The sequence below is a fragment of the Notolabrus celidotus genome, chromosome 17 (assembly GCF_009762535.1).
Source record: "Notolabrus celidotus isolate fNotCel1 chromosome 17, fNotCel1.pri, whole genome shotgun sequence".
Classification (NCBI taxonomy): Eukaryota; Metazoa; Chordata; class Actinopteri; order Labriformes; family Labridae; genus Notolabrus; species Notolabrus celidotus.
The window spans coordinates 15,242,710-15,266,886 of record NC_048288.1 but is presented as its reverse complement, the minus strand read 5'-3'; the positions used below and the strand labels follow the sequence as shown (position 1 = coordinate 15,266,886).

Genomic DNA, 24,177 nt, shown 5'->3' with positions numbered 1-24,177 from the left:
GTATTCATCTGATCTTGTTAACGCTACCTTATTTTTCACTTTTCTTTCCACTCTTGTTTTATTAATGTTACTGTATTGATTTTATTTTATGTTGAACTATTTTATTTATAATCATGCCTTTTATAATTTTACCATTGCTGTTGTTTTCTGTCTCTCTGTTCTTTTGTAAAGCACTTTGGGCTGCATGTTCTTGTATGAAAGTTGCTTCATAAATAAAGTTGAGTTGAGTTGAGTTTCTGTAAATAAAACTAAAGCTTCTGCGTGATGGACCACAGACTGTGAAACAAGTAAACAAAGCCTGCAGAGTAGAAAAGTGAAGACTTGAACCTGCTTCTTTCTACTGCCCAGCAGGGGCACCTCCACAAGTTGCAAAAAGAAAAGGGATATTTCAGTTTTTTTTTTAAGTGGGGGTTACATGTCACTTAATGGTACTAGCAAAACTGCTCTGCCGCTCAGCCCGGCCCTCTCAATGAGAAACTGCCGGGAGACACAGCATGATAGCTAGGCTACCGTTTACTGAAGAGAGGCCAAGTCTGTCACGTAATTTAACTAATTTTGAAAGACTCCTTCTCAAGTACTCATCTTGGATAGGGTTACGATCAACTGTGATTTTTTACACCACTACACTTTACCATGAGAACAATGGCGGTTCCCTTAGAGCGCTAAGGGACTCATGTTGGGTGTAAACAGCCAAACAGCTGCTGTCAGTCTGCATTTTGATATAGTACACATATATATAGATACTGATTTATGTGCATTTATAAAATGAATGTGTTTTCATCTGAAAATCTTAATAATCTGAAATGTATCAACAGTTTGGAATGTAACAACCTGAGAATGGAGTGTCATATCATGACTGTGACATCACAATAGTAAAATTCTACTGAAGTTTATAAGACAGTCAGGAAAACTAGATTTAAATCATTTCAACTCAAGACTTCAGCCAGTGAGCCACAGTCGTAGTGAGAGCCAAACACTTCTGCAATATTGCGAGGAATTTCAAGCCATATTTGTGACCTAAGCCTTCAGTGAACTGAGTGAGCAAAGTAAGTATTCAAACAGGTAACTTTTAACTGATGGGAACAGTTTTAGTTTGACATGTAAACTGATTAGTTACTTAAAGTAGAAGGTTTATATGTAATTCATTTAAAAGTGAAGTGGTATTATTTATCAACAATATTTAGTCAAAGTACTTTGAGTTGAGACACTGTCTTATTAGATAATCTGTAATGCAACATGTTTTAGGGGTCGATAAAAAGTATGTTCAAACAATGTAATGGAAAGTTAAAATGATGATACTGTAATATTTGATTTCACATATCAGTACATATTTTGGCTGCCTTTAAGTTTAATTGAATGTATGTAAATATGTGTTAATATAGTCTCAATGTCCTTGAAGCTCCTGGGAGGAGATTTTGGGTTGTTTCAATGTTTGCAACCCTTGTGGACGAATGAGTCATGTCTTTGCTGATCTTGTCCCGTCAATGTGTTTCCAGACAAATATCCCATCTTAAATGGAAATATTAAAATGTTAAATTTGAGAGTACCAATTAATCTTTGGTGTGGAAAATTATGTAAATGGTTGTTTCTTCAGTGTGTTGTGAATCACCTTGTCTGACACCCATCCTGTGTCAGGGGTGACGGGTGTAACACATAATAACATTGAAGTAATTAGACATTAGACACATTGAGAATGACATTTTATCTCCTCCAAATCAGACTTTAACGGATATGTAGCCCACATGTTGATGATCAGATAAAGGACAAGTTAGCACAAAGTCAGTATTTGTACTGCAACTTTCACAAAGGCTAAATGTGAGAATCCAGATATAAACTGCTTGTATTATTGAGTGTAAAATGAAGCTCTTCCCATGCAATGAAACCGTTGTGAAAACACTTGTTTCTATTGTTATGTGTGACAGGAGTCCTGATACCACCAGATACTTCTTGTGAAAAATTCAGAGACCACAATCTGCCACAGGAAAACCATGTCTGCCTTCAACATGGACATCATTGAATCTTTTAACCAAGCTGTCAAAGACATGCAATGGGAAGAGCTAGTTTCTACCGTCAGACTGGCTCTCGATGATGTATTGGCAGAAGAACCTTACACTTCACTTCCCACATTCACTCCACCTGCACCTGCCCCTGTCCATGCTGGGTTTGAGCAATACACCAATGATAAGCCTGGTGAAATGAAGGACAGGGAGTTTGGGGATTTTGAGCCCGCTGAAGCAGTTACGCTGTTTGATCTAGACAGCTCACGGTCCATCTCTGCTCCTGCCTTGGTGTACGAAACACTGAGACATGAAGACATTATGGAACAAAGTCATTACCAGGCAAATGCAAACCAGGAGCAGGTACAATACTGAGTAGATACACAGATATTCAATATTCATATTATTTTCAGTGGTGAAAGTTTTGGCTATGATTTAATGAGCTGAAAAGATTTTATCGATTCAAAACATGAGAAGGTTATCAATATCATTTTAACATCATTTGTATTTTTTTTTAATCTAATGTCACCGGGGGCGCGCCTCAGAAAATTTTAACACATGGTTATTAAAACAAAGCAGCACCATGAAATGTATTAAAAGCTGTAACTCGTCCATGACATGTAAATTCATGATAGCTCAGCAAATTTGACTAAATGGGTTGTTTACACGGACCTTCACCTATAGGTGGTGCTAAAAAGGCTTTGAAAGATAGTTGCTGTGGAAGCAAGTCGCAGATAGCAGCACTCCTGTTTAAAATGTTAATTCTAAAATTATAAGTCAAGCATACTTCCTACAATAATTTAACATTCTATTATCTGTTCAACTTAAAATTTTAAATATTTTTTTATTATGAGATTACAATTCCTAACTGCTGTGCAAACATGCTACAGCATTGAAGGTTACGCTTGTTTGCTGTGTTTTGTTAGTTTGCATGAAGCAAATTTTGATATTTAATGATCGGAAAAACAGGTAAATTAGTTTAGGGTTGAAACATAGACGCAAGACAGCTGTGATTAAGATAGAAGATTTAAAATCCCACATAAAATAAGGATTATCAGCATTAGGAAGCTGTTTGATGCTCATTTCAAACCCTGCCCAGACTATGAAAAGGTAAGAGTTTAGTGTTTGAGTTCATAACAGCTGGTTAACCTCTCCCTTCTCTCTGCAGTTGCTGTCCCATCAGTGGACTGCAGATAATGCTGCAACAGTATACCCAGCTGCCAGTCAGCCTGTGAGTGCTGCTGCTCCTCAACAAGTAAGATACAAGTGAACCTCTCCCTCTGTAGTTTCACTGATTGGTTGCAGCACAAAGCAGGGGCATGTCTAGACTTTTTTTGACTGGGGTGGCCAAACTGTGGGACTGACTTATGCAGGGGTGGCATGAGGAAATGTGTACAACACTCAAATGGATGAATATCATCATTTAATAATTTCGGTCTCCATCAATCCTATCTAACATAGCTTAGATACCATACAGATGTCATTCTCTTGTGTATATCTTTGTAACTTTAAAAAGTAGCAGAGTGGTGACAGATTGCCAAAAAGGACTCAAAAAGCAGATGTTTGTCCAAAGTCAAAGTGTTTAATGCTAACAAAAGGAAGCGCTACGTTAAACTGTGATTGTCTCATCTTTATATGCATACACATCCCTGACCTCTTTGACCCACTGCTGCAGTATCCAGACTTACTATATGATCAGTGTGTTTTTACTTCATTTGTCGAAGCAGCTCATTTTGGGGGAGACTGATACCTAGTGGACCAAAAACATCACTGCAGTTCATCTAATCACCCTTTGTTGTGTTTGTGTTTCTAGTTCGTCAATGGACTGAAGATAATCCCTGAAGACCTCATGAAGCAGCTGCAGCCTGTTGGAGAGTAGTAAGTAACACACATTGATGTAGACACACAAGATATCTCATTGATCATCATGAGTTTCTGTTATTTGTCCCCTCTCTCTCTCTCTCTCTCTCTCTCTCTCTCTCTCTCTCTCTCTCTCTCTCTCTCTCTCTCTCTCTCTCTCTCTCTCTCTCTCTCTCTCTTCTCAAACACACAAACTTTTTCTATTATCTATCTAACTTTTTGTCTCCTTTTTTTATCTGTGTAGTAATGGGACTGTGATATATGACTACCCAACAGTAGCTTCTCCTCTAAACACCACAGTCTCAAAGTAAGTTCTTATTTAAAATGTGTATCGTCTAGCAGGTGAGCTAGAGTCTGGATTCCTTACTTCTTACCCTACAGTTTGACTCAATGCTAACGTGAGCTGACACTCTGTGGGTTTTTTTGGTACTCCAACAGGAAGAGAAAGCGTGAGAGTGATGGAGACGGGCCATATATAAAGAAGCCACTCAACGCGTTCATGCTATTCCTGAAGACCCAACAACTATTAGTTGCAGATGACATAGCTAAAGGAGGGAGATCAGCAGTGACTAAGCACCTGGGGGCCGTGGTATGTGTGTTAGCTCTGTAAAGTGGTGACAGTCAGTGTTATTGAGTGTGATGAAAATACAGTGAAACTAAGAAAAAGTATGATATATCTTTATAAAGGTTTATGCTTTTCAGTTATTCTCACAGCAGAGCAGAGACAAACTGAACTTGAAGGGTTTTTAAACAATATATTATGTATTTTGAATATGCTGAATGAGACAAATGTGGTATAGACGGAAAGCTGACAATGTCTGCTGTAACTGAGTTCTTAAAGCTTGTTGATAGGACTAGCGGTTCAAAAGTTATCAAACATTTAAGAACAAATAGCCGCCGGTGGCTGTCTAGGTCTTTGAGGGTTAACTCTTCATTGATACCTGCTAACAATGCTAACAGATCAATAATAAAATAGCATTAAAAACTAGAGAAAAGATTGTTCCGATGGCCATGCCAGTACAATAAACTCTATAGCAAGACATTTTATTTGTGTGATATTTGCATGAAAAATCCATGAAAAGCAGAAACAACACAGACAGGTTAAGAGATAAAGTTCAAAAACTGAATTAGCTAAGTAAACAGCTAGCATGTAGTTAGTGGCAGCCACCTGTTAATCAGAGCAACCATACCCATAATCAAGCATTTCTTCATTCAAACAGATGAGTGCTGGTAATCTCTCTGTAATATGACTTCATCAGTTGTGTTTTCCAGCCTGAGCTACGGTCAATGGCTAAGCTAGCACAAATTTCGTCCGTATATTGAATTTAACAACATGTTAAATGTTTGTTAGTTATACAGCTTCATAGTTATTTGAATATATATCCGAACCACATATGAAATGTATTACTTACCTATGTACATTGCTAATGCTGGCAGGTGAGCTCTGCTATCATATAGTCTAAAGAGCTGCAGTACTATTAGGGTAATATAGTATGACCAGTGAGCTCACGTCACATATTCAAAGATTCTGCTGAACTTAGTGTACATTTGGGTATTTTTCGCATACTTTGAATTTTGAGTCTACAGTGTACTTGATATGATGCTGATTTAAATGTTGATTACTGAGGATTGACTCACTTTGGGGCAGCCCCAAGTGGCCTATTTGGGAACTGCAGTTTTAGCACTTCCAAAACAGCTTTATTTCTAAACTTCAGAGGTTATAACATGGTTTCAGTGTGAGTGTTTGTTACTGATGATATGCTGTCATGTACTCACAGTGGAAGTCAATGACAAATGAAGAGAAGGCCAAGTATTACACCCAGGCTGATGAAGAAAGGCGGCTCCATGCTCTGAAATACCCTGAGTGGTCCAATTTAGACAGCTATGTAAGTATACACCTCTCATACTCAGCTCATCTCCTATATGTTTACTTCCCTGCAGTTGTTAATACACCAGATCTTCTTCAACACAATTTTGATAACAGAATGAATGTTTTTGTTGTAGGGCAAAAAGAGGAAAAGGGTCAGGAGGAGAGGCACTTCCACAGCCAAAGGTATGGAGATATTTCTATAAACTGCAAGTTTTCATGTCATTAAAGATACAGTTTGAGCAAATTTTATTAGTTTGTTCACAGAGAGTTATATTACATTGATAAAACCAATATTTTCTTTATCATTCTTTTTGAATAAAATGATTAGATTAATTAATTTTTTTTTTATTTACTCAAGCAGATGTGCCCGCCCACACTGGTGCCACAGACATCCCGCAATCAGACGTGATGGAAGGGTCAACCCAAGTGCAACTGCCACACAGACCCAGTCCACTCCCTTATCCGGGTTGTCAGATGCAACAGATGTATAATAACATCCCTGGTCCGCCGCTGTCAGGAGTTGCGACCACGTCCTGGGCTGTCCGACCTGCACATGGACAGCCCTTTTGAAAAATGCAAATAAAACTTGAAGCATAGATGTTTTTTGTTGTTGTTGTAAACTGATCATATACCCAACACTGTGTTCAAGTTGTCAGTTAAGTGAAACTAAACTAAATCAAACTCATAACTTTAACTTGCCCTGATGTTCTTGAGATACAGCATCTCTTCTTCTGATGTCATCAGCAGGGACCACAGCTAGGTAACAACAATTCTGGCACAATAAATAATCTATAAATATCAAATATGAAACATGAAACACACAAGGAGGCGTGAGAAGAGTTAGTTGGACTTAAACTATTGAAAAGGGAGTTTAGACTACTTGATAAAAATGGTGAACATGTACAAGTGGTTTGGAATTAAGACAGTATTAAACAAAATCACAAGGCAACAGAAAATGCCACGATAACATTTTGATTGCAAATGAAATCAGAGGTCATAAACCCTGCCTCCTTGATGAGGTCTTTATTGAGAGCCATATATTAGAACTTTATTTTTTAATTATAGTAAGCTCTTATGATGCTCATTTATGTCCCCGTGCTATTTCTGAGACTTTTGGCTTAATTATTGTATGTATATTTTTTTATTTCCCTAGTATCTTTTTAAAACACCTAATCTACTGATACAAATAATAGTTTTGAGGGTTTTAATAAGTTATTTAATTTTAAAAAGAGGGGAAGTGACATCATGAAAGCGCTGCAGACCAATACAGGCTCCTGCAGCATTGTGTGCCAGATTTGAAGACTACACTGTAAAAGAAATTGTGTTGTTTTTAAGGAAAAAAATTGGCAGCTGTGGTTGCCAGAATAATACCGTTATAATTACAGTAAAAATGTAAACCTTTTTACAGAGAAACTGGCTTTCTGATGCTAAAGTAAAGTGCTGAAAAATATATTAGTAGTGCTTACATCTAAACCGAAGTTAAAATTAGCCCTGCCTTCAGTAATCTGAAGCCTAGCTTGTGTCTCCCTGTAGTTTCTCATTCAGGGGGTCGGGTAGTACAATTTCCAGTATCCTATACAACCCCAATTAAAACTACTGAAATATCCCTTCAATGTATTTAAGTCTACAACAAAATAGCCCTACTGATTGTTGATGTATTCCCTTGTATGGTCTCAGTCTCTAGACAATAAAGCAGGGTAAGCGTTAAGGCGTGGCTTACTGTGATTGATGTATAGTTACCCTGGTGACCCTAAAAAATATGTCTGGGTCAGCTTTTGGTTGTACTAAAAAGTTCCTCTGGGATTTTGGGATTTTTGAAGCCTAGAATTTCTTATTTTGCAGAAGCTTTTTGAAAAAGTTGCAGTGTTTTTAAGCTTATGTTTTATGTAACATATACAAAATATCAACTTAGGAATGCAGTATTCTCTTTTCTTCAACAGGGCAGAGATGAGCCTGTATAATACTGTATAAAGCTAAACAATGCTATCAATCAATCAATCAGACTTTATTTATAAAGCACTTTTCATACAATGACATTGTAACACAAAGTGTTGTACATTAAAACAACTTAAAACAGAATAAATTAAGAAAAAGATCCCACCCCCAGTCCTGACCCCAAACCCACCCCACAATCCTAAGGTCAAGAACACAATATGCAACAATAGTAATAAAAACAATAAAAAATAAATAAATAAATAAATAAATAAGTTGCTGAACGAACTGAGGAAACGCTCTCATGATATCTTAATGAGGAAACACTGGAGGTAAAATAAGATGTTAAAACTCAACACAGGAAAATAAAATCACCAAAATAAAATACATTTCTAAGATAATAAAACACTAAAATATTAAACCATTAAAAGAACATAAGATGCTATACTTAAAATAAATAATTAAGTACATGAATAAGTAAAGTAGGATAAAAGTGACTAAAATTTGAAATAGATAATAAAGAAATAAATAAAACTGTTCAAAATAAAACTCAGTTAAAAGGGAGACTAAAAAGGTCGGTCTTGAGTTTGCTTTTAAAAATGTTGATGCTCTGTGCAGCCCTCAGATCTTCAGGTAGGGTGTTCCAAAGGCGTGGGCCATGATAATTAAAAGCTGCCTCACTGTGGGTCTTTGTTCTTACTTTTGGTACGATTAAAAGTCCACTACCTGAAGACCTGAGGGCTCTCCCTGGCTCATATGATAAAAGCAAATCTGATAAATAAGAAGGGCCAAAACCATTAAGAGATTTAAAAACAAATAGAATAATCTTAAAATGTATTCTAAAAGATACTGGAAGCCAATGCAGAGACTTTAAAACTTTAAGAGACTTTAAAATGCTAATATGCTGAAAGGTTGTATCTTATACAGAAATACCAGTTTAGACTCAGTACACATTATCAGGCTCTAATGGAGACCTACACGGTGTTCCAAACCCAGCAGAGGTCAGTCATGACACCGTCTCCTCTCTCTCTGTGAAATTACATCTCCTGCTGGTAATTCTACACCCAAACTCCCTCCCTTATTGCATCTCTGGCTGTGTCCCTGGGGAAATCAGGTCCCGATTTGAGCAGGTTGGAGCAATATAGGCTCACGTTGATGGTGTGTTTATTGGCTGGAGGCTGTCATTCAGATTGATCATTTCAGCTGGGATGATGTTTTGTCCAAAACTTTGTGTCCTAAAGGGAAAGAGCTAAATCTGTGTCAATCCCAGGAGGAGCTGTGGAACATGGAGCGAGTTCATGACAAGTAGAGAAGTTTTCATGATGGAGCTGCTGCAGGGTCCAGGTCGCTAGTTGTTGTCTTTAAGAAAAGCATGTGTTTTTGATGTATGGTAGAAAAGGGTTTGCCAGTTGAATTTATGTTTCTAGTCTGAATTTCATTTTTGCACCAACATCAAGCTGAACTGTAAAAATCATAGCCATGTCTTGTTTATTTACCTTTGTCTTTTCACGTATACTTTTTTGATTCACTCACACAAAGATTAGAGTTCCCTTCATGTTATTATAATAAATACACATCTCTGGTTCTTTATGATAGTAGTATTTCAAAAAGATGACAAAATGCAGTAAAACATTTTCAAGGCAGAAGAAGAGTTTTCTCTTCAGCTGGTTTTGCAGGTTCAGTCGGGTCTGGAGATCTTAAAGAGATATTTCAGTTTTTTGAAGTGGGGTCATATGAGTTACATTACACTATTGCTCCTGCTAGCCACAATGAGTGCCGGTGAGCTCTTCCCCTTTATGAGAAAATTCCCAGAGGACCGGCAGGTAAGCTAGGTTACAATTCTCTGCGGACAGGGCCTCGTATTTCGCGTACTTTCGTTAAAGTTGAGAAAATATGGTCCAGGAACTCATCACGGTGCAAATGCATGCACCAGTAAAAAAAATTGGAGCTATTCAGTTTGCTGTCAGAAACCCCCTTTGTTTTGGCACTATTTTTGGATGCATCTCGCAGACCGGTGTTCTTCCGCTGCATGAGCACGGATACACGCCAATCAGCTGTTTGTACCTCATGGTCACATTCTGCAGGTGACGTCTGCCAGATATGCAGGTGGCGTCTGCCAGATATGCAGGTGGGAACAGTCACAGGTTTATTGCTAACGTTGTAAGTGGAGATTCATAGTGCAGCATCTTTGGGGAAGCTGCACGTCGAGGTAGAGGGTGTGGGTCGGTGTTTGTGCAAGCATCTGTTGTTGGAGGAAGAGACTGATGTCATGAAATGATGGTGGAGGCTTACAGCTTAATGTGGATGGGATCGACTTGAGGTGGAGGGTTTGGTTCCAGCTTTCTGCTGTCTGCAGGTAGAGGCTAGATCTGCTGTTGGCTGGGAGAGACTTAAGGTGGGGGTTTTGGTTCCAGCTTTCTACTGTCTGCAGGTGGAGGCTAAACCAGCAGTAGGTTGGGAGAGGCTTAATTGTAAGGTTTTGGTACTGGTCTCCTGTTGTCCACAGGTGGAGGCTTGATCAGCAGTTGGCTGGTAGTGGCTTGAGGTGGAGGTTTTGGTTCCAGCTTTCTGCTTTCCGCAGGTTGAGGCTAGATAAGCAGTTGGCTGGGAGAGACTTGAGGTGGAGTTTTTGGTTCCAGCCTTCTGCTGTCTGCAGGTGGAGGCTAAACCAGCAGTTGGCTGAGTGAGGCTTGATGTGGAGGTTTGGGTCAAGCTTCCTGCCGTCTGCAGCTGGAGTCTAAACAAGTAGTTGGCTAGGATTTGCTTGAGGTGGAGGTTTTGGTTCCAGCGTCCTGCGATCTGCAGGTGGAGGCTTGACCAGCCGTTGGCTGGGAGCGACTCGTGTAGAGCCAGATGGAAAAATAAGGAGCATCAGACAACAGGTTCCAGAGCTCTAGTTTTTCTTTTACTTAAGCCCACACAAGATACAAAAGAGTCTCACACAACATGCAGCAGATCCCTCCAGACAAAAGGAGATCCACAGGTGAAGCTGGTCCAGTGATTGCATCAGCAGCCAAGCAGAGAAGACACACCCTGACCCCCACCTTCACACACTCACTGCTGAAACTCACTCGGCCTCTTCTACACCCCAGTCTCCTTTATATATAATTTTAATCCTTCATTTTGATAAAAGTATTTCCTGGTATTTTAAAAAACTCAAATGCGCTGTCCTCGCTACAGCTGGTAGAGGTTTTTGGTGGAGCATTAAGTTCCAGCTTTCTGCTGTCTGCAGGTGGAGGCCAGATCACTGTTGACTGGGAGTGACTTGAGGTGGAGGTTTTGGTTCACGCTTTCTGCTGTCTGTGGGTGGAGGCTAGTTCAGCAGGTAGCTGGTAGAGCATTAAGTTCCAGCTTTCTGCTGTCTGCGGGTGGAGGCCAGATCACTGTTGACTGGGAGTGACTTGAGGTGGAGGTTTTGGTTCACGCTTTCTGCTGTCTGTGGGTGGAGACTAGTTCAGCAGGTAGCTGGTAGAGCATTAAGTTCCAGCTTTCTGCTGTCCGCAAGTCGAGGCTAGACCAGCAGTTGGCTGGTAGAGCTTTTAGGTGGAGGTTTTGGTTACAGCCTCCTGCTGTCCGCAGATGGAGGCTAGATCAGCAGTTGGCCGGTAGAGGTTTTTGGTGGAGCATTAAGTTCCAGCTTTCTGCTGTCTGCAGGTGCAGGCTAGACCAGCAGTTGGCTGGGAGAGACTTGAAGTGGAGGTTTTAGTTCCAGCCTCCTGCTGTCTGCAGGTGGAGGCTAGATCAGCAGTTGGCTGGTAGAGTTTTTTTTTTTTTTTAAATATGTTTTATTGATTTTCATATTTTAAAGGTTATTCACAGACTGAATCAAACGCTGGGAATAATGGTGCAGAAAAACTATGTATTATTTGTAAAGTGTGTTCTCTTTCCTCAATGCCCAAAATCTGATTGTAAATTTGTGAGCCAGATGTTTTTCATTTCAGTGGTAGGTGAGTTCTTTTTACTTCACCTTTTTGCATGATGAAGAACTGATAACTTTAATTTAAGGTGTAAAAACTGCATTAAATAATATTATGCTGATAAATGTGACTGATTGAATATTGTACTTTTCAGACATATGATGGCAGACTGTATTCTACAGCTGATTTTAAATGGAGAAAACATTCTGCACATGCAATATTTAACCATGATTAATATCAGAAGTAATCACTACATATTTTGATGTCTTTGTGTCTTTAACAGACAGTTTCAATTGACAGCATTGTCACCAAGAGGACAAAAAACACCTTCTCTGGGGGTTAATAGAGGCCAACTTCGGTGTCAGGGACGTTTATTTTCAGCAGCAAATCACAGTGCAGAAAAGAAAAGATGAGAAAAGTAACAAAAAGAACACAAAGAGCTGGTTTCTAATGTCAGCTAATAGTGAAAAAAAGGTTGTGAACTGATTTCTTTTGCTCTCTGATTGCTGTGCAGGAACAAATGAGCGAGCTGCCAATCTGCTGAGCTGATTCTGTCGGGGCCTCAGGTTGCTGATTAATGAAATGTGGGAGGACAAAAAGACGGCTGTGAGTGCTGCCACAGCCTACCCACAATCCCTCACTGCTTTTTCTGATTGGGCTAATCACCCTATTGTCCCTCAGCACTTTGAGTCTGGGATTTTAAAAAACGAGAGACGGAAGAAATCGCGCTGAAAAAAGTGAATTTCCCTTTTTATCCCCTCCACCATCTCTCCTTTTTTCCCTCTACCACATCAAACCCTGCACCATTACCTCCAGTTTTTCCATAACGCCTCATGTGTCATCCATCTAGCTCACTTTAATGGCAGCCTCATAATTATTTAGATGATTATGTGTTGCAAGCCATTTAGCATGCTCAATGACACATGTTTAATTTATTTGCTGCCGCAGCTTCTCATGAAGGAAAGAATTGAAGATGGCGGTGATGTTTTCTGCTGGTAGTGAAGCAAATCAGTGCTAAAAATTGTTTGATAAATTGCAGCTGTTGATATAATATGCTATGCCACATCAAAGAGCTAATGTGATACAAATAAGGTGTGTTTTGTGTAGCATTGCAAGGCAGCGTTTGCTTGGGCTAATGGTGTGTGTCTTGGTTGACCAGTGAACCCGCAGAACAGGACGCACCATTGAGCAAGCTATTAGGACATGATAATGGGAGAAGCTGCAGGATGCTGCATGTATCCTCCTCTCCTTCAGGGTTTTTCTTTGCAGCTCAAGCTGAAAGGAAACAGAAAAACACACAGATTACTCTCAAAAAAGCAAGAAAAAAGTGCATCTTAGGTAGGTTATGGTTGTTGGTAGAGTACCAAAAATATATTTTTTGGCTTTGAAAAAAAACATGAAAATAAGGGAATATTTTGAGGACAGTTTGTGAGAAGACAGACAGACCTTAGATTTTGTACATGCAGTAGCATTAGGTAACCACTAGAGAGCAGTATAATCCCATTGAACTGCAACAGATGTTTTTCCTCTAATCTCAGAAAGGCTTTTTCGCCGTCAAAAGATGCAAAGCGTCTGTATAATTTAATAATTAATACCATGCTGGTTTATTATTTGTCTGATTAACTTCATAAAAAGTTACATGCAAAAGTGTGAATGAATAAGAATTTTATTTTATTTAGTTATTTAGTTTGTAGCTATTTTTCCAACTCTCACCCCTACTTGGGCTTTTGAGCATGCAACTAGTTAAAATATAGTCTATAGGGTCATACACTTTATAATAAAGATATGAAAATACAAAAAAAAAATGCAGGTTTAACAAATACCCATTGTTTACTAAAGCAGGAATGAGCTAAAAAAGAAAAAAAGGACAGAGTTGTGGTTCACTGTATGCCAGCTCTTTAAGATTCTATATTTTTATATCATTCAATAATTTGTGTATAGTTGGTTATGTGTCCAGGAGTTGGCAGCCCTTAACTGGAAAAAGCTTAATCTCAAAATTTAGACTGAAGTTATAGCTTACAAATACAAAAAAAGAGGATTCCAATCTCCCCCAGTTTTTTTTGTTTTTTTACTGTTTTAGACATTTGCTGTACATGCTTGTATTGAAAGCCCCCCTTCACTTACACATTGATGATTTACTTTGTAGAACTACATGTGCAATGTTTGATAGTAAAACACTTTTTTTTCTCTTTTATTTCTTTTTACAAAGTGTGGAGTCTTTTTTATGTTATAATAAAAATGTGTTTTTGTGACATAATTTCCAAGTTAACCTGAGCACATGTGAATGATTATATTGCTGTGAGTTTAACTGATGATTTGTTTATCTGAACTTTTCACACTAATCTCAGTGTCTAAGACAAGGTAGTCAAACATACGGCTCGCGGACCAAAACCGGCCCGCCAGAGGTTACAATCCGGCCCGCGGCATGACTTCGTAAAGTGAAAAATTGCAGAGAAGACATTTACTTAAACTTTTCAATAAAAGTAACTACTATTTCAAATTAGTTTTTTTTACCTATGAGGAGGAAAAAGAAGATTTACAGTTTGCATAATCTGGATGAATGTCAGACTTTTTAGAGCACTTCAAGATCCAACACTAAAGTTTACATATTTATAGAAGCGGGGGATCCAGTATTTTCGTAAGGAGCCTAATATCGTGCCTGTGCTTACCATACATGTGGGTGCATCATCGGTGCGCTCCTTCACTACTAACACTAGCACTGCTGTGTCAGGGGACTGGGAAACCTGTTTGCTTGGTGTGTTCGCAGCAGGTTTCAGTCCTTAATGAATATCATATTCGGCCCAAAAAATACAACAGCTGTTCATGTAAAAAGATTGTTCATTAAATGTGAAAATTTGTAGAATGTACTTGTACTTTTTTGCGCCAAAACAAAGGGAAAAATTTGGAGTTGTCGTTATTTTAAGGGTTATTATGTTAGGATTTTACTGGTCCGGCCCACTTGAGGTCAACTCGGGCTGTATGTGGCCCCTGAACTGAAAGGAGTTTGACGCCCCTGGTCTAAGATCTCCAACTGAGAACAACAAACCATGGTACATGCTGCTTGACTTAAACCCAGAGTTGTGTGTTAGTTAAACATTACAACAGAGGGCGCTGACTTGGCCTAATGGATAAGTTACACGCCCCTGTAGCAGGTGGCCTGGGTTCAAATTCAGCCTGTGAATTGCCTCCCGCATGTCACTCCCCCACTCTCTCCCAGTTCCCTACACCATCCACTGTCCTCTCCCTCTGTCAATTAAGGTGTAACCCCCCCCCCCAAAAAGAGCATTACAAAAGAACACAATCTGTAGTCTCATTGTTAAATGTCATTTGAACAGTAAAATCTGACAAACTTCCATTCAATCCAAAATGAATTTCAAAATAAAAACACAAAAAATTGTTTAATGTTTTGTTTTCTCTCTTCATATTTAAAGACTTTTACGAGGCAGTAGATTTTAAGCAACAATCTCTCAAATATGTAAATGCATATGGTTAATTTAACCATGCAGAATGATGCATAAGCAAATTTGTAACTATAAGTTTTACATCTTTTTTTAATATATGACTGAAGGTTTGCATAAAAGCTTCATGATGACAATAGAATACTTTCCACAAAGTTATGTTAGTGTGCAGAATTATGCATGTTCACAGTTTAAGGCTGAAAATAAGTTTTAATGTTCTCAATCTGGGGGATTTATCAATGCAGTAATTTACAGTTGCAATGCACAGACTTTAAGAATATAAATACATCCTCAAACTGTGAGTTTATTTTCTTAATGTATCACAAAATGTTTGCTGAAAAAACACTAACACATTAAATTTAAAGCAACCCTTCACTCATACATGTTTCGGATGGTCTTACATTGCAGGATGATGGAAGCCCAAAGTTAAACAAACAAAAGGGGGTTCAAAGTTACAAGTATAACTTAATAATGAATTTGACTCCTTTGTAACGAAAGGTTTGTTAAACATTTGAAAGCTTTTATTGAAAAAAAAATCATATTACTCTATTGTACAGAATCACATATTAAACATCCCAAAATTATTTCTACACTTACAAACTCAGTAGTTATGAATGTGGTATCTTACAGCTGCAGAACACAAAGTTGTAGACTCAAAATGAATAACTCAAAGTTTGTTTTCTTAGATATGAATGTTTAGTGATACCGCTCAGACTAGACTGAAATGCTCCCCTGCTCACCCCTCCTTCAATGAGGCGACAGTGGCCTTCAAGGACAAGTGGCTCCTGTGATGAATGATATTAGGGTGGAAATTAGTGATCCGCTATATCTGCAGCAATCATCTTTGTATAAATGATAAATGTTATTGCACAATGTCCCTGCTAAATGAATAAATCAAATTAAATCTATATTATATTACATTGCTTCATACTACACACTCACTGCAAAAACTCAAAAACTTACCAAGTGAAATTGTTTCATTTTTAGTCAGAATGTCTTCTCCCCCTTGATTTAAGATACATTTACTTAACAAGTAACATTTGAGCAAGATAGAGGGACTTGTTTTAAGGCATCTTGAATATCTTGTTAAGTCAAACGATCTTGAAATGATCTTGTTTAGAGATGTAATTTAGAAGAAACGAGGTTTATTTTACATTTCATACATTTTTCTTCATGGAGAATCTATCAGAAAACAGCTCCATTGATAAAAGAAAGGCAGAAAGAAAGAAAGAAAGAAAAGTTGTTTTTTTAAGGGTGGGTTACAGGTTTCAGGCACTGTTTCTTCTAAATCAGATACAAATATACATCCTCAAACTACATGCACACAATGAAACATCTACTTTTGAGCATAGCTGGCTTATCCTAAAAAAACAACATGACTGAATATTAGTATATCCAGCTCACTATGAGAAGACATTATATCTCAAAATGCTCAAATTAAACTTTGTCATCTTATTTCAAGTACAAGATGGTCTTAAACCTAGAGAAGTGCCGCTTGAATTCAACTCAAATTCGGGTGAATATATCTCAAATGAAGAAGTTGACATGAAATGTATTAGTGCAAAAATCTTTTTCTGAAAATTATTAATTGTTAGCATCCCTGTCTTATTCTGAGACACTAAGCTTTAAAATACTGGTAAAATATTGCTTAAAATAAGTTATCCCTGCTTATTTTAAGATCACAGTTTTTTAAATATTACATCTTAGTTTAAGAAATCTTAACAAGCACATTTTCACTTGTTCTATTGTCAGATTTTTTTGCTTGTTTCAAGGTAAAAATAACTTGAAATCAGTTATTTTTCTTGTTTTTGGAGGGGCATTTTTTCCAGTGCTGTATCTTTAAGTTTGCACATAAATATATAATGCTTGTGTTTTAAGTCTGCTGGCAGAGAGACTTCTGTTTCTGTCAGCACCTGACGCTCCACACACTGAACATATGTCACGTTTAACCATTTACACACTAGATGCAAACCAGCATGCATGTCGTTGCCCCTATTGGCACCAAAAGTTTCTGCTTTTCCAGAGAGCTAAAAAATGAAGGTGAATGGAGTTTCTTCATACCCAACCAGCAGTTTGTGAAAGTTCAATTTTAGACACTCATTACTAGTACCAGATAAGTTTATGAAGTACCATGTTGAAATAGATTCTGTATCTTCAGTACTGGGAGTAGCTTTATATCTAAAAATGTAATTGTATTTAGTTATCTCATATGGTTGGTATCAGTATAAAAACTATAACCATCTCTCTGGGCCCCATTAGACAGTTTTGTTATGTGTCTTAAACATTTCTGAAAGGGCTCTTCATGTAAAGATAACTGCTCTGTGAGATCTCTGCAGGGCGGTCAGCACAGATTCCTGCCTGCATGTTTCAGATCAGCACAGCTTGCAGACGCAGCGTTGAGCGCAGCGTGCTGCACCTGCGTGCTGCTGACGGCCGTTGAAGTCTGTCACTGCGCTCCCTCTCCGCTCTGTCATCTCCAGCATCTGCTCTGACTTCTTGTTGGGAGAAGCTTCTGGAACAGTCACACTCGTGTGTCTGTCAGCACCTGGTGTTCCTGTCTGCTTCGCTGCAACATGTCACACTCACACACATAAACACATATTTAACCATTTATACAAGATACAAACAAACAAGCATGTTGTTGTCAATCATTTCCAATATGGTGTCATTTTCTTGCGATAATAGGTCAGAACAGAGGTTTTTAAAGTGGGGGCCGCGGTCCCCTGGGGGGCCTCCAGTGGGCACTAGGGGGGGCTCAGAAAATGTTCTTACAACACATTTGTTTATAATTTCCTATGCTAAACAAATGTAATAATTATTGAAAAGTGAATAAAAGTAATAACATACATTCTAAAAGTTGATGTTTCTTTACATATTTTGAAGCATTGTCTGTGGGTTTCGCAAAGGGGGTCCCCGGCCAGAAGCTAATGCTGTTTGGGGGGCCTTGGCATACTAAAGTTTGGGAACCCCTGGATCAGAAGATAAAGAGAGATATATTGTAAAATAAAGTATTAATCAGTTTGTTGCAAAATGTTGTTGTATCATGACTTAAATGTTGTGACAATAATATATCCTGGGGCCACTTGTTATTCCCAGCTACTATCTATAAGTGTTTGTTTGTTGATCTCACTCATGAGATGTAACTCTGAAAAGCTTGAACGTGATATTTTTGGCTTTATGGGATTAAAAGGCTATTCAAATTTGGTACAGACTTTAAAAGTGGAAAATATTGTCTTGTGTTTCCATAGCACTTCCTCTCGTCTTCTGACCAATCAAAGCTTCACACCAGATTGATGTAGAGAGTCCATTAGTATTAACTAATCCCAGTCCCACACCGATGGCACAGCCACTGGGGGCAGTCCGGGGTGAAGTGTCTTGCCCAAGGACACTTGACAGCAGGACCTGGGATGGAACCGTCCAACCCTGATAGAGATATTGAGACTTTCAAACGTAAACTAAAAATGTATTTATTCAGTCAGGCTTTTGTGTAGGGTTTAACAATTTTATTACCTACCTTTTACTATAATATTGATTTAAATGTTGCTTTATTATTTTAGTATTTTTTAACTGTTATCTTATTCTATTTTTATGTATTCATTCATTCATTTATTCAATTTTTATTTATCTACTCAGTTTTATTGATATTTTTAGCCTTAGTTTTATTTTTCAACTCGTATCCTTACCCTTTTTAAATCTATTTATTTTAACTATTTGTATTCTTAATTTTGATGCTTTAACTTATTTTATTTACACATTTTTATTTTTGGTGTACATTAGTGTCTATTTTATGTTATTCTTATTTTTAATTTTTATTATTATTATTATTATTATTATTATTATTATTATTATTATTATTATTATTATTATTATTATTATTCTCTTCCCCTAATATGTCTTGCCATTGTTTTATTTCTGCTTCTTTCTTGTTTTTCAATCGTTGTAAAGCACTTTGGGTTGCATTTGATTTGTATGAAAGGTTCTATATAAATAAAGCTTGATTGATTGATTGAACCCTCCAATTGAGAGACAACCAACTTTATTCAAAACTAGGTCCCCGTTCGAAGCTGTTTCTGTGAAGTGATTTAAATAAAGGGTTACATTTATCCCTAAAATGCAATCCATCTCTGAACATATTATCAAGAGCGGATGTGTCCATCTGTTCTGGTGGTACACACTGACCCAGAAAACATCCATCAGCAGTGCATTCAGCCTGTAGCTGTTGATTTTGTAAAACCTATATGTAGAAGCAAAGCCTCTTTCATTTTGATTACATGGACTTTGTGCTGAAGCTGCTTGATGAAGGAGAAGTTATTCACAATAGCAATCTGCAGTTTAGTTTAATACTGCTTTTTTCACATGGATAAAGTACATTCACATGAAACGAAAACATGTTTTAAAACCTTATTTCTTATTTCAGCTGTTGTTTATCTCTACTCAGCTTAAAACTCATTTTTAAAGCATTGAATAGTGTGTCATCTGAATCATAACCAGCACAAGTTTCATATTTTGTTCATGTGCTTAAAAAAAGTTAAGAAATCAATCTTAATAGTTGAAGATACATTAAGAAATGAGTACCAGTTGTACAAATGTGTTTTTCTTTGACCAAACAATACATTTTAAAAAAATTCAGAATTGAATTCATAGCACAATCTTTGTTAAATAAAGTTACACCTTCAGTATAGAGAAATAATGGTAACTTACAAACAACAAACATTTTAAAGGAACTATGTGGGTTTTTTTAAGAAACGAGCTGTCAATGACCCCGGTGGAAAGTTGGAGAACTACATCCAATACCCTTGGTATCAGTAAAAACAGTTGAATACTCAAGGCAACATGATTTACCCGCATCATTTTAGTTAAAAATTGCTTTGATTTTTACTGTTTAATCACTTACTTTTGCACCATATCAACTGCTTTTGTTGATAAATACCTCGGTATCAACCCATCAGCTACCGCCTGACAAAATGATGTGCCTCTGGCAACAATAACCAACTTCCCAGTAGTCAGCGGGTAGTGATAAAACTTTTCTAGCCAAAAGATTTGCCCCTCCAGATAAATCTGCACAATAAATGCAATCATTTCTTGATTCATACACCACCCAGAGGAGTGCACTGCAAAAACTCAAAATCTTACCAAGTGAAATTGTCTAATTTTTAGTCAAAATGTATTCTCCCACTTGATTTAAGATAAATTTACTTAACAAGTAACATTTGAGTAAGATAGAGGGACTTGTTTTAAGACAATGCATCTTAAATACCTTGTTAAGTCAAACAATCTTGAAATGATCTTGTTTTGAGTTGTAATTTAGAAGAAACATTTTTTTTATTTTTCATTTCATACATTTTTCAAGCTGAGATCTTATTTGTAGAAGACAGATAATCTTGATTTAAGACGAACACTTAATTTAAGAAAATGCATTTTATTGGAGAATCTATCAGAAAACAGCTCCATTGATGAAAGAAAGAAAGAAAGAAAGAAAGAAAGAAAGAAAGAAAGAAAGAAAGAAAGAAAGAAAAGTTGTTTTTAAGGGTGTGTTACAGTTTTCAGGCACTGTTTCTTCTCAATCAGATAAAAAATATACATCCTCAAACTACATGCACACAATGAAACACCTACTTATGAGCATAGCTGGCTTATCCTAAAAAACGACATGACTGAATTTTAGTATATCCAGCTCACTATGAAAAGACATTATATCTCAAAATGCTCAAATTAAACTTTGTCATCTGATGGTCTTAAACCTAGAGAAGTGCCGAAATAATATAACTCAGGTGAATATATCTCAAATGAAGAAGTTGCATAAAATGTATTAGTGCAAAAATCTTTTTTTGAGTGAAAAAAAATCTAATTGTTAACATCCCTGTCTTATTCTGAGACACCAAGCTTTAAGGTACTGATAGATTATTGCTTAAAATATTTTTTCCCTGATAATTTTAAGATCACAGTTTTCTAAATATTACGTCGTATTTTAAGAAATCTTAACAAGTAAATTTTCACTTGTTCTATTGGCAGATTTTTACGTTTGTTTCAAGGTAAAAGTACCTTGAAATAATTTTTTTAACTTGTTTTTGGAGGGGCATTTTTTCCAGTGTGTCTGTTCTTCTGTTTGTAAAGAGTCTCAGTTTCACTGTAAATAGTAAATTACACAGAGGCTTCACTTTGGCTTACTTCAGAGGTACGGACCAGAAAAAGAAACTCATTTTCTTGTGGGGTTTTTTTTTTTTGTAATTGAAGGGTCTTCAGCTTGCTGTAATAACAACATAATGATGAAGGTTGGTAAAAAAACTAAGCTTTGTCCTTGAGAGGAGATGAAAACAACTTAATAACAACACTAAATCCAACAGGTTTGACATCTTGGTCCCGAACCCTAATGAGTGAGATTCCTGTGAGGAAATAAACATTTCGGCTTTAAATTATAGATTATTTTCATCCTTCAGGAGAACAATTTCATCGGCTTACCTCAGCACCAAGAATCCAGCCTCCCCTTCAAACATTTCACAGCCAGACTGAAACATTTATTTAAAAAAAAAAAAGATGATAAATAATCAAACAAAAGTTCTGATGTAAGACGCAGGGAGATGTCCGCAGACCTCAACACTAGAAGTCCATTGTGTTCGGGCTTCTTTCGGCTCTTCAAACTGAATTTACTACCTTAAGCCAACATCTTTTCTTCCTCATCCTCTGCCATTTTAGCCTTGGAGAGGGATCAAAACAAGGGAAACAAGAAAAGATGAAGAATAGTTTGAAAATCTACCTACCAAGTTTTGCCTCAATTTCTCTGAACAACTGATTTCAAACTCTGGAGGCATTTTTAACTGCTTCATTACTCTCTTCCCAGTTTCTAAATTAGGGTGCTGCAGAGTTTCATCTCATCACTATTAATTAATGATTAAATTATGATTGAACATCCCCTCACCTGACTGCTTAGAAGATGTATTTAGTTTGCTGATTGAAGTCTCTAAATCAGCAGCCAGATCCATAATCAACACCTGATTATATCATGCAAACATACAGTGATCCCTCTGCCCCTCCCTGTCCCAAAAACATCCCTTCATTTATTTTAATTAACCAGTTAATGGAGTTATAGTCAGTAAATGTGTCACAGACTTAGTTGGGTCTCACTTTCCTCCAGCATCGCTCCATCAAACAACAAATCCAACTGATAAACCTTGTCTTCATGTTTCCCCCCATGATTGATTGATGAGTCAGAAAGGGGAGACGCTGCACAGGTCTGTGCCATGGCTGTGTCCCAATTTTGTCCTCTCACTGATCTTTGTTTCTTCATCATTTCATCAAAAAAAAGCTGCAAACACTGAGGTATTTTCCAACTCCTGAATCACACGAATATTTGATGAAAATCAGATTCTGGGACATGCAAATGAACGAGAACAGAACACAACGGACGGAAACAGAAGAGTTTCAGTTTTTTTGGAAAAAGCACCTAAATTCAGTCAGAAGTTGAGAGCGAAAAAGCCTGATTGAAAAGTCTTGAAACAAACAGGGAAGGTGTTGGTTCAAAAACAAATGTATCACCTTTTGTCAGTGGCTCTGTGAGCTTTTCAACGCTTGCACATCTTATAATAGATGTGAGCAGTCATACGAAAAGAACCGTTTTTAGCGTAACTAACTCTGAGTATAAAGGCTAAACAAAGCTTCAGTGAAAGCTTTAGTTAAATCCTTAAAACAGCGCAAAGAAGAAGTTTGACATCTTGACACGTATGCTGTTTCACTTTCTTGTTCATGGTTTTGATGAGAAGATCAAAAAACCCCAAGGGTCTGTTTGTTAAAAGATAGTTCACTTTTATTTCACAAAAATGACTGACACAAGGCCCTACATATTTTGGGGTCTGAATGACTAATAGGTGCAGACAGTTTTATATCTACTCCAGTAAATTTCACCAGCAAGCAGCTATGAAACAGGCTGTGAAGGTTTCTGCTTCATCTCCAAGTGGGACAATTTGCTTAACAAAAATATATCCACTTAAAGTTCCAGTTTTTGTCTCTAACAGGCTCAGATTGTTAATATCTGTGTCTAACAACATTACGGTAAGCTCCCTACAGAGATGGATCTTTTTTGTAAGAGAGGAATATTTGTTTTCTAAACAGAAGCTGGCACACTTTCAAAGCTACCAAACTCCATTTTCAAAACAGCAGTTTTACCTTAGGAGTTACTGATCTACTGCTGTAGCATTTATTTGGGTTATTTGTGTTAGACAAATTTAAGTTGGATTCCAACTAACCATTTAGGAAATCAATGACAAACACACCAACTGACAAAGGCAGTTCAACAACTTCTGTTTCTGTGTGACTTTTAATGAGTGTTTTTATGAATCCTCTCTTGTGATTTGAAAGAGAAAAATTTTGATTCAGGTTTTAAATACGCTCGTTACTATACGATACGTTGTGTTGCCTTGCATTGAATTATGTTATGTTACGTTACGTTACATTGCGTTGCGTTGTTACGTTATGTTACGTTATGTTACATTATGTTGCGTTACCTGGCGTTACGTCATTTTACGCTACGTTATGTTGCGTTACGTTACATTACGTTACGTTATGTTACGTTAGGCTATGTTACGTTATGTTACGTTATGTTATGTTACGTTACGCTATGTTACGCTACGTTATGTTACGTTACGATATGTTACGTTACGTTGCGTTACGTTGCGTTATGTTACGTTATGTTACGTTAGGCTATGTTACGTTATGTTACGTTATGTTATGTTACGTTACGCTATGTTACGCTACGTTATGTTACGTTACATTGCTTTGCGTTACGTTGGGTTTTGTTGCGTTGTGTTAAGTTACGTTGTGTTGTTATGTTACGTTGCGTAACGTTACGCTACGCTACGTTACGTTGCGTTGCGTTACGTTATGTTACGTTACGTCACATTGCGTTGCATTACATTGTGTTGTGTTACATTGTATTACGTTGCGTTGTGTTAAGTTGGGTTGTGTTATGTTACGCTGTGTTATGTTACAAATGGAAAAGATAATTTAGTTTGCTTGTAAATTTATAATTTACAACTAAATGTATGTTTCAAAAGCTCATTCTTGTGTGTTTCAGGGTTAAAGGTACAGTGTGTAGAAATAGAAACATGTAATGATGTTGCCCACCCCTCCGGTCAAAGAAGCAACAGTGG

General features: G+C 37.3%; 1 protein-coding gene and 1 long non-coding RNA gene across 3 annotated transcripts; both read left to right on the top strand.

Moving 5' to 3' along the window:
* Window positions 1-911: 911 nt before the first annotated feature.
* Window positions 912-6,323, top strand: LOC117828723 (lymphoid enhancer-binding factor 1-like). 2 transcript variants are annotated; one of them, XM_034705958.1, is made up of 9 exons: window positions 912-1,046; window positions 1,923-2,360; window positions 3,166-3,252; window positions 3,811-3,875; window positions 4,102-4,164; window positions 4,296-4,446; window positions 5,636-5,743; window positions 5,862-5,910; window positions 6,086-6,323. In XM_034705958.1, exons 2-9 carry the CDS (start codon window positions 1,989-1,991, stop codon window positions 6,295-6,297), a joined length of 1,107 nt encoding a protein of 368 aa, XP_034561849.1. In that variant the 5' UTR covers window positions 912-1,046; window positions 1,923-1,988; the 3' UTR covers window positions 6,298-6,323. The 2 variants fall into 2 exon arrangements, with proteins under 2 accessions (XP_034561849.1, XP_034561850.1); XM_034705959.1 differs by having other exon boundaries at window positions 913-1,046; window positions 6,089-6,323.
* Window positions 6,324-9,672: 3,349 nt separating this feature from the next.
* On the top strand, window positions 9,673-13,845 carry LOC117828626. The gene is made up of 3 exons (XR_004634463.1): window positions 9,673-9,787; window positions 11,860-11,994; window positions 12,091-13,845. It is a non-coding gene; the product is annotated as an uncharacterized LOC117828626 (long non-coding RNA).
* Window positions 13,846-24,177: the final 10,332 nt, after the last annotated feature.

Bases quoted from the DNA above. Each gene is read 5' to 3' on its own strand.
- LOC117828723 (XM_034705958.1), top strand. From the start codon at position 1,989: ATGTCTGCCTTCAACATGGACATCATTGAATCTTTTAACCAAGCTGTC. The intron at 4,165-4,295 runs GTAAGTTCTTAT...GTACTCCAACAG, and splicing joins CTAAACACCACAGTCTCAAA to GAAGAGAAAGCGTGAGAGTG. The intron at 5,744-5,861 runs GTAAGTATACAC...TTTTTGTTGTAG, and splicing joins GGTCCAATTTAGACAGCTAT to GGCAAAAAGAGGAAAAGGGT.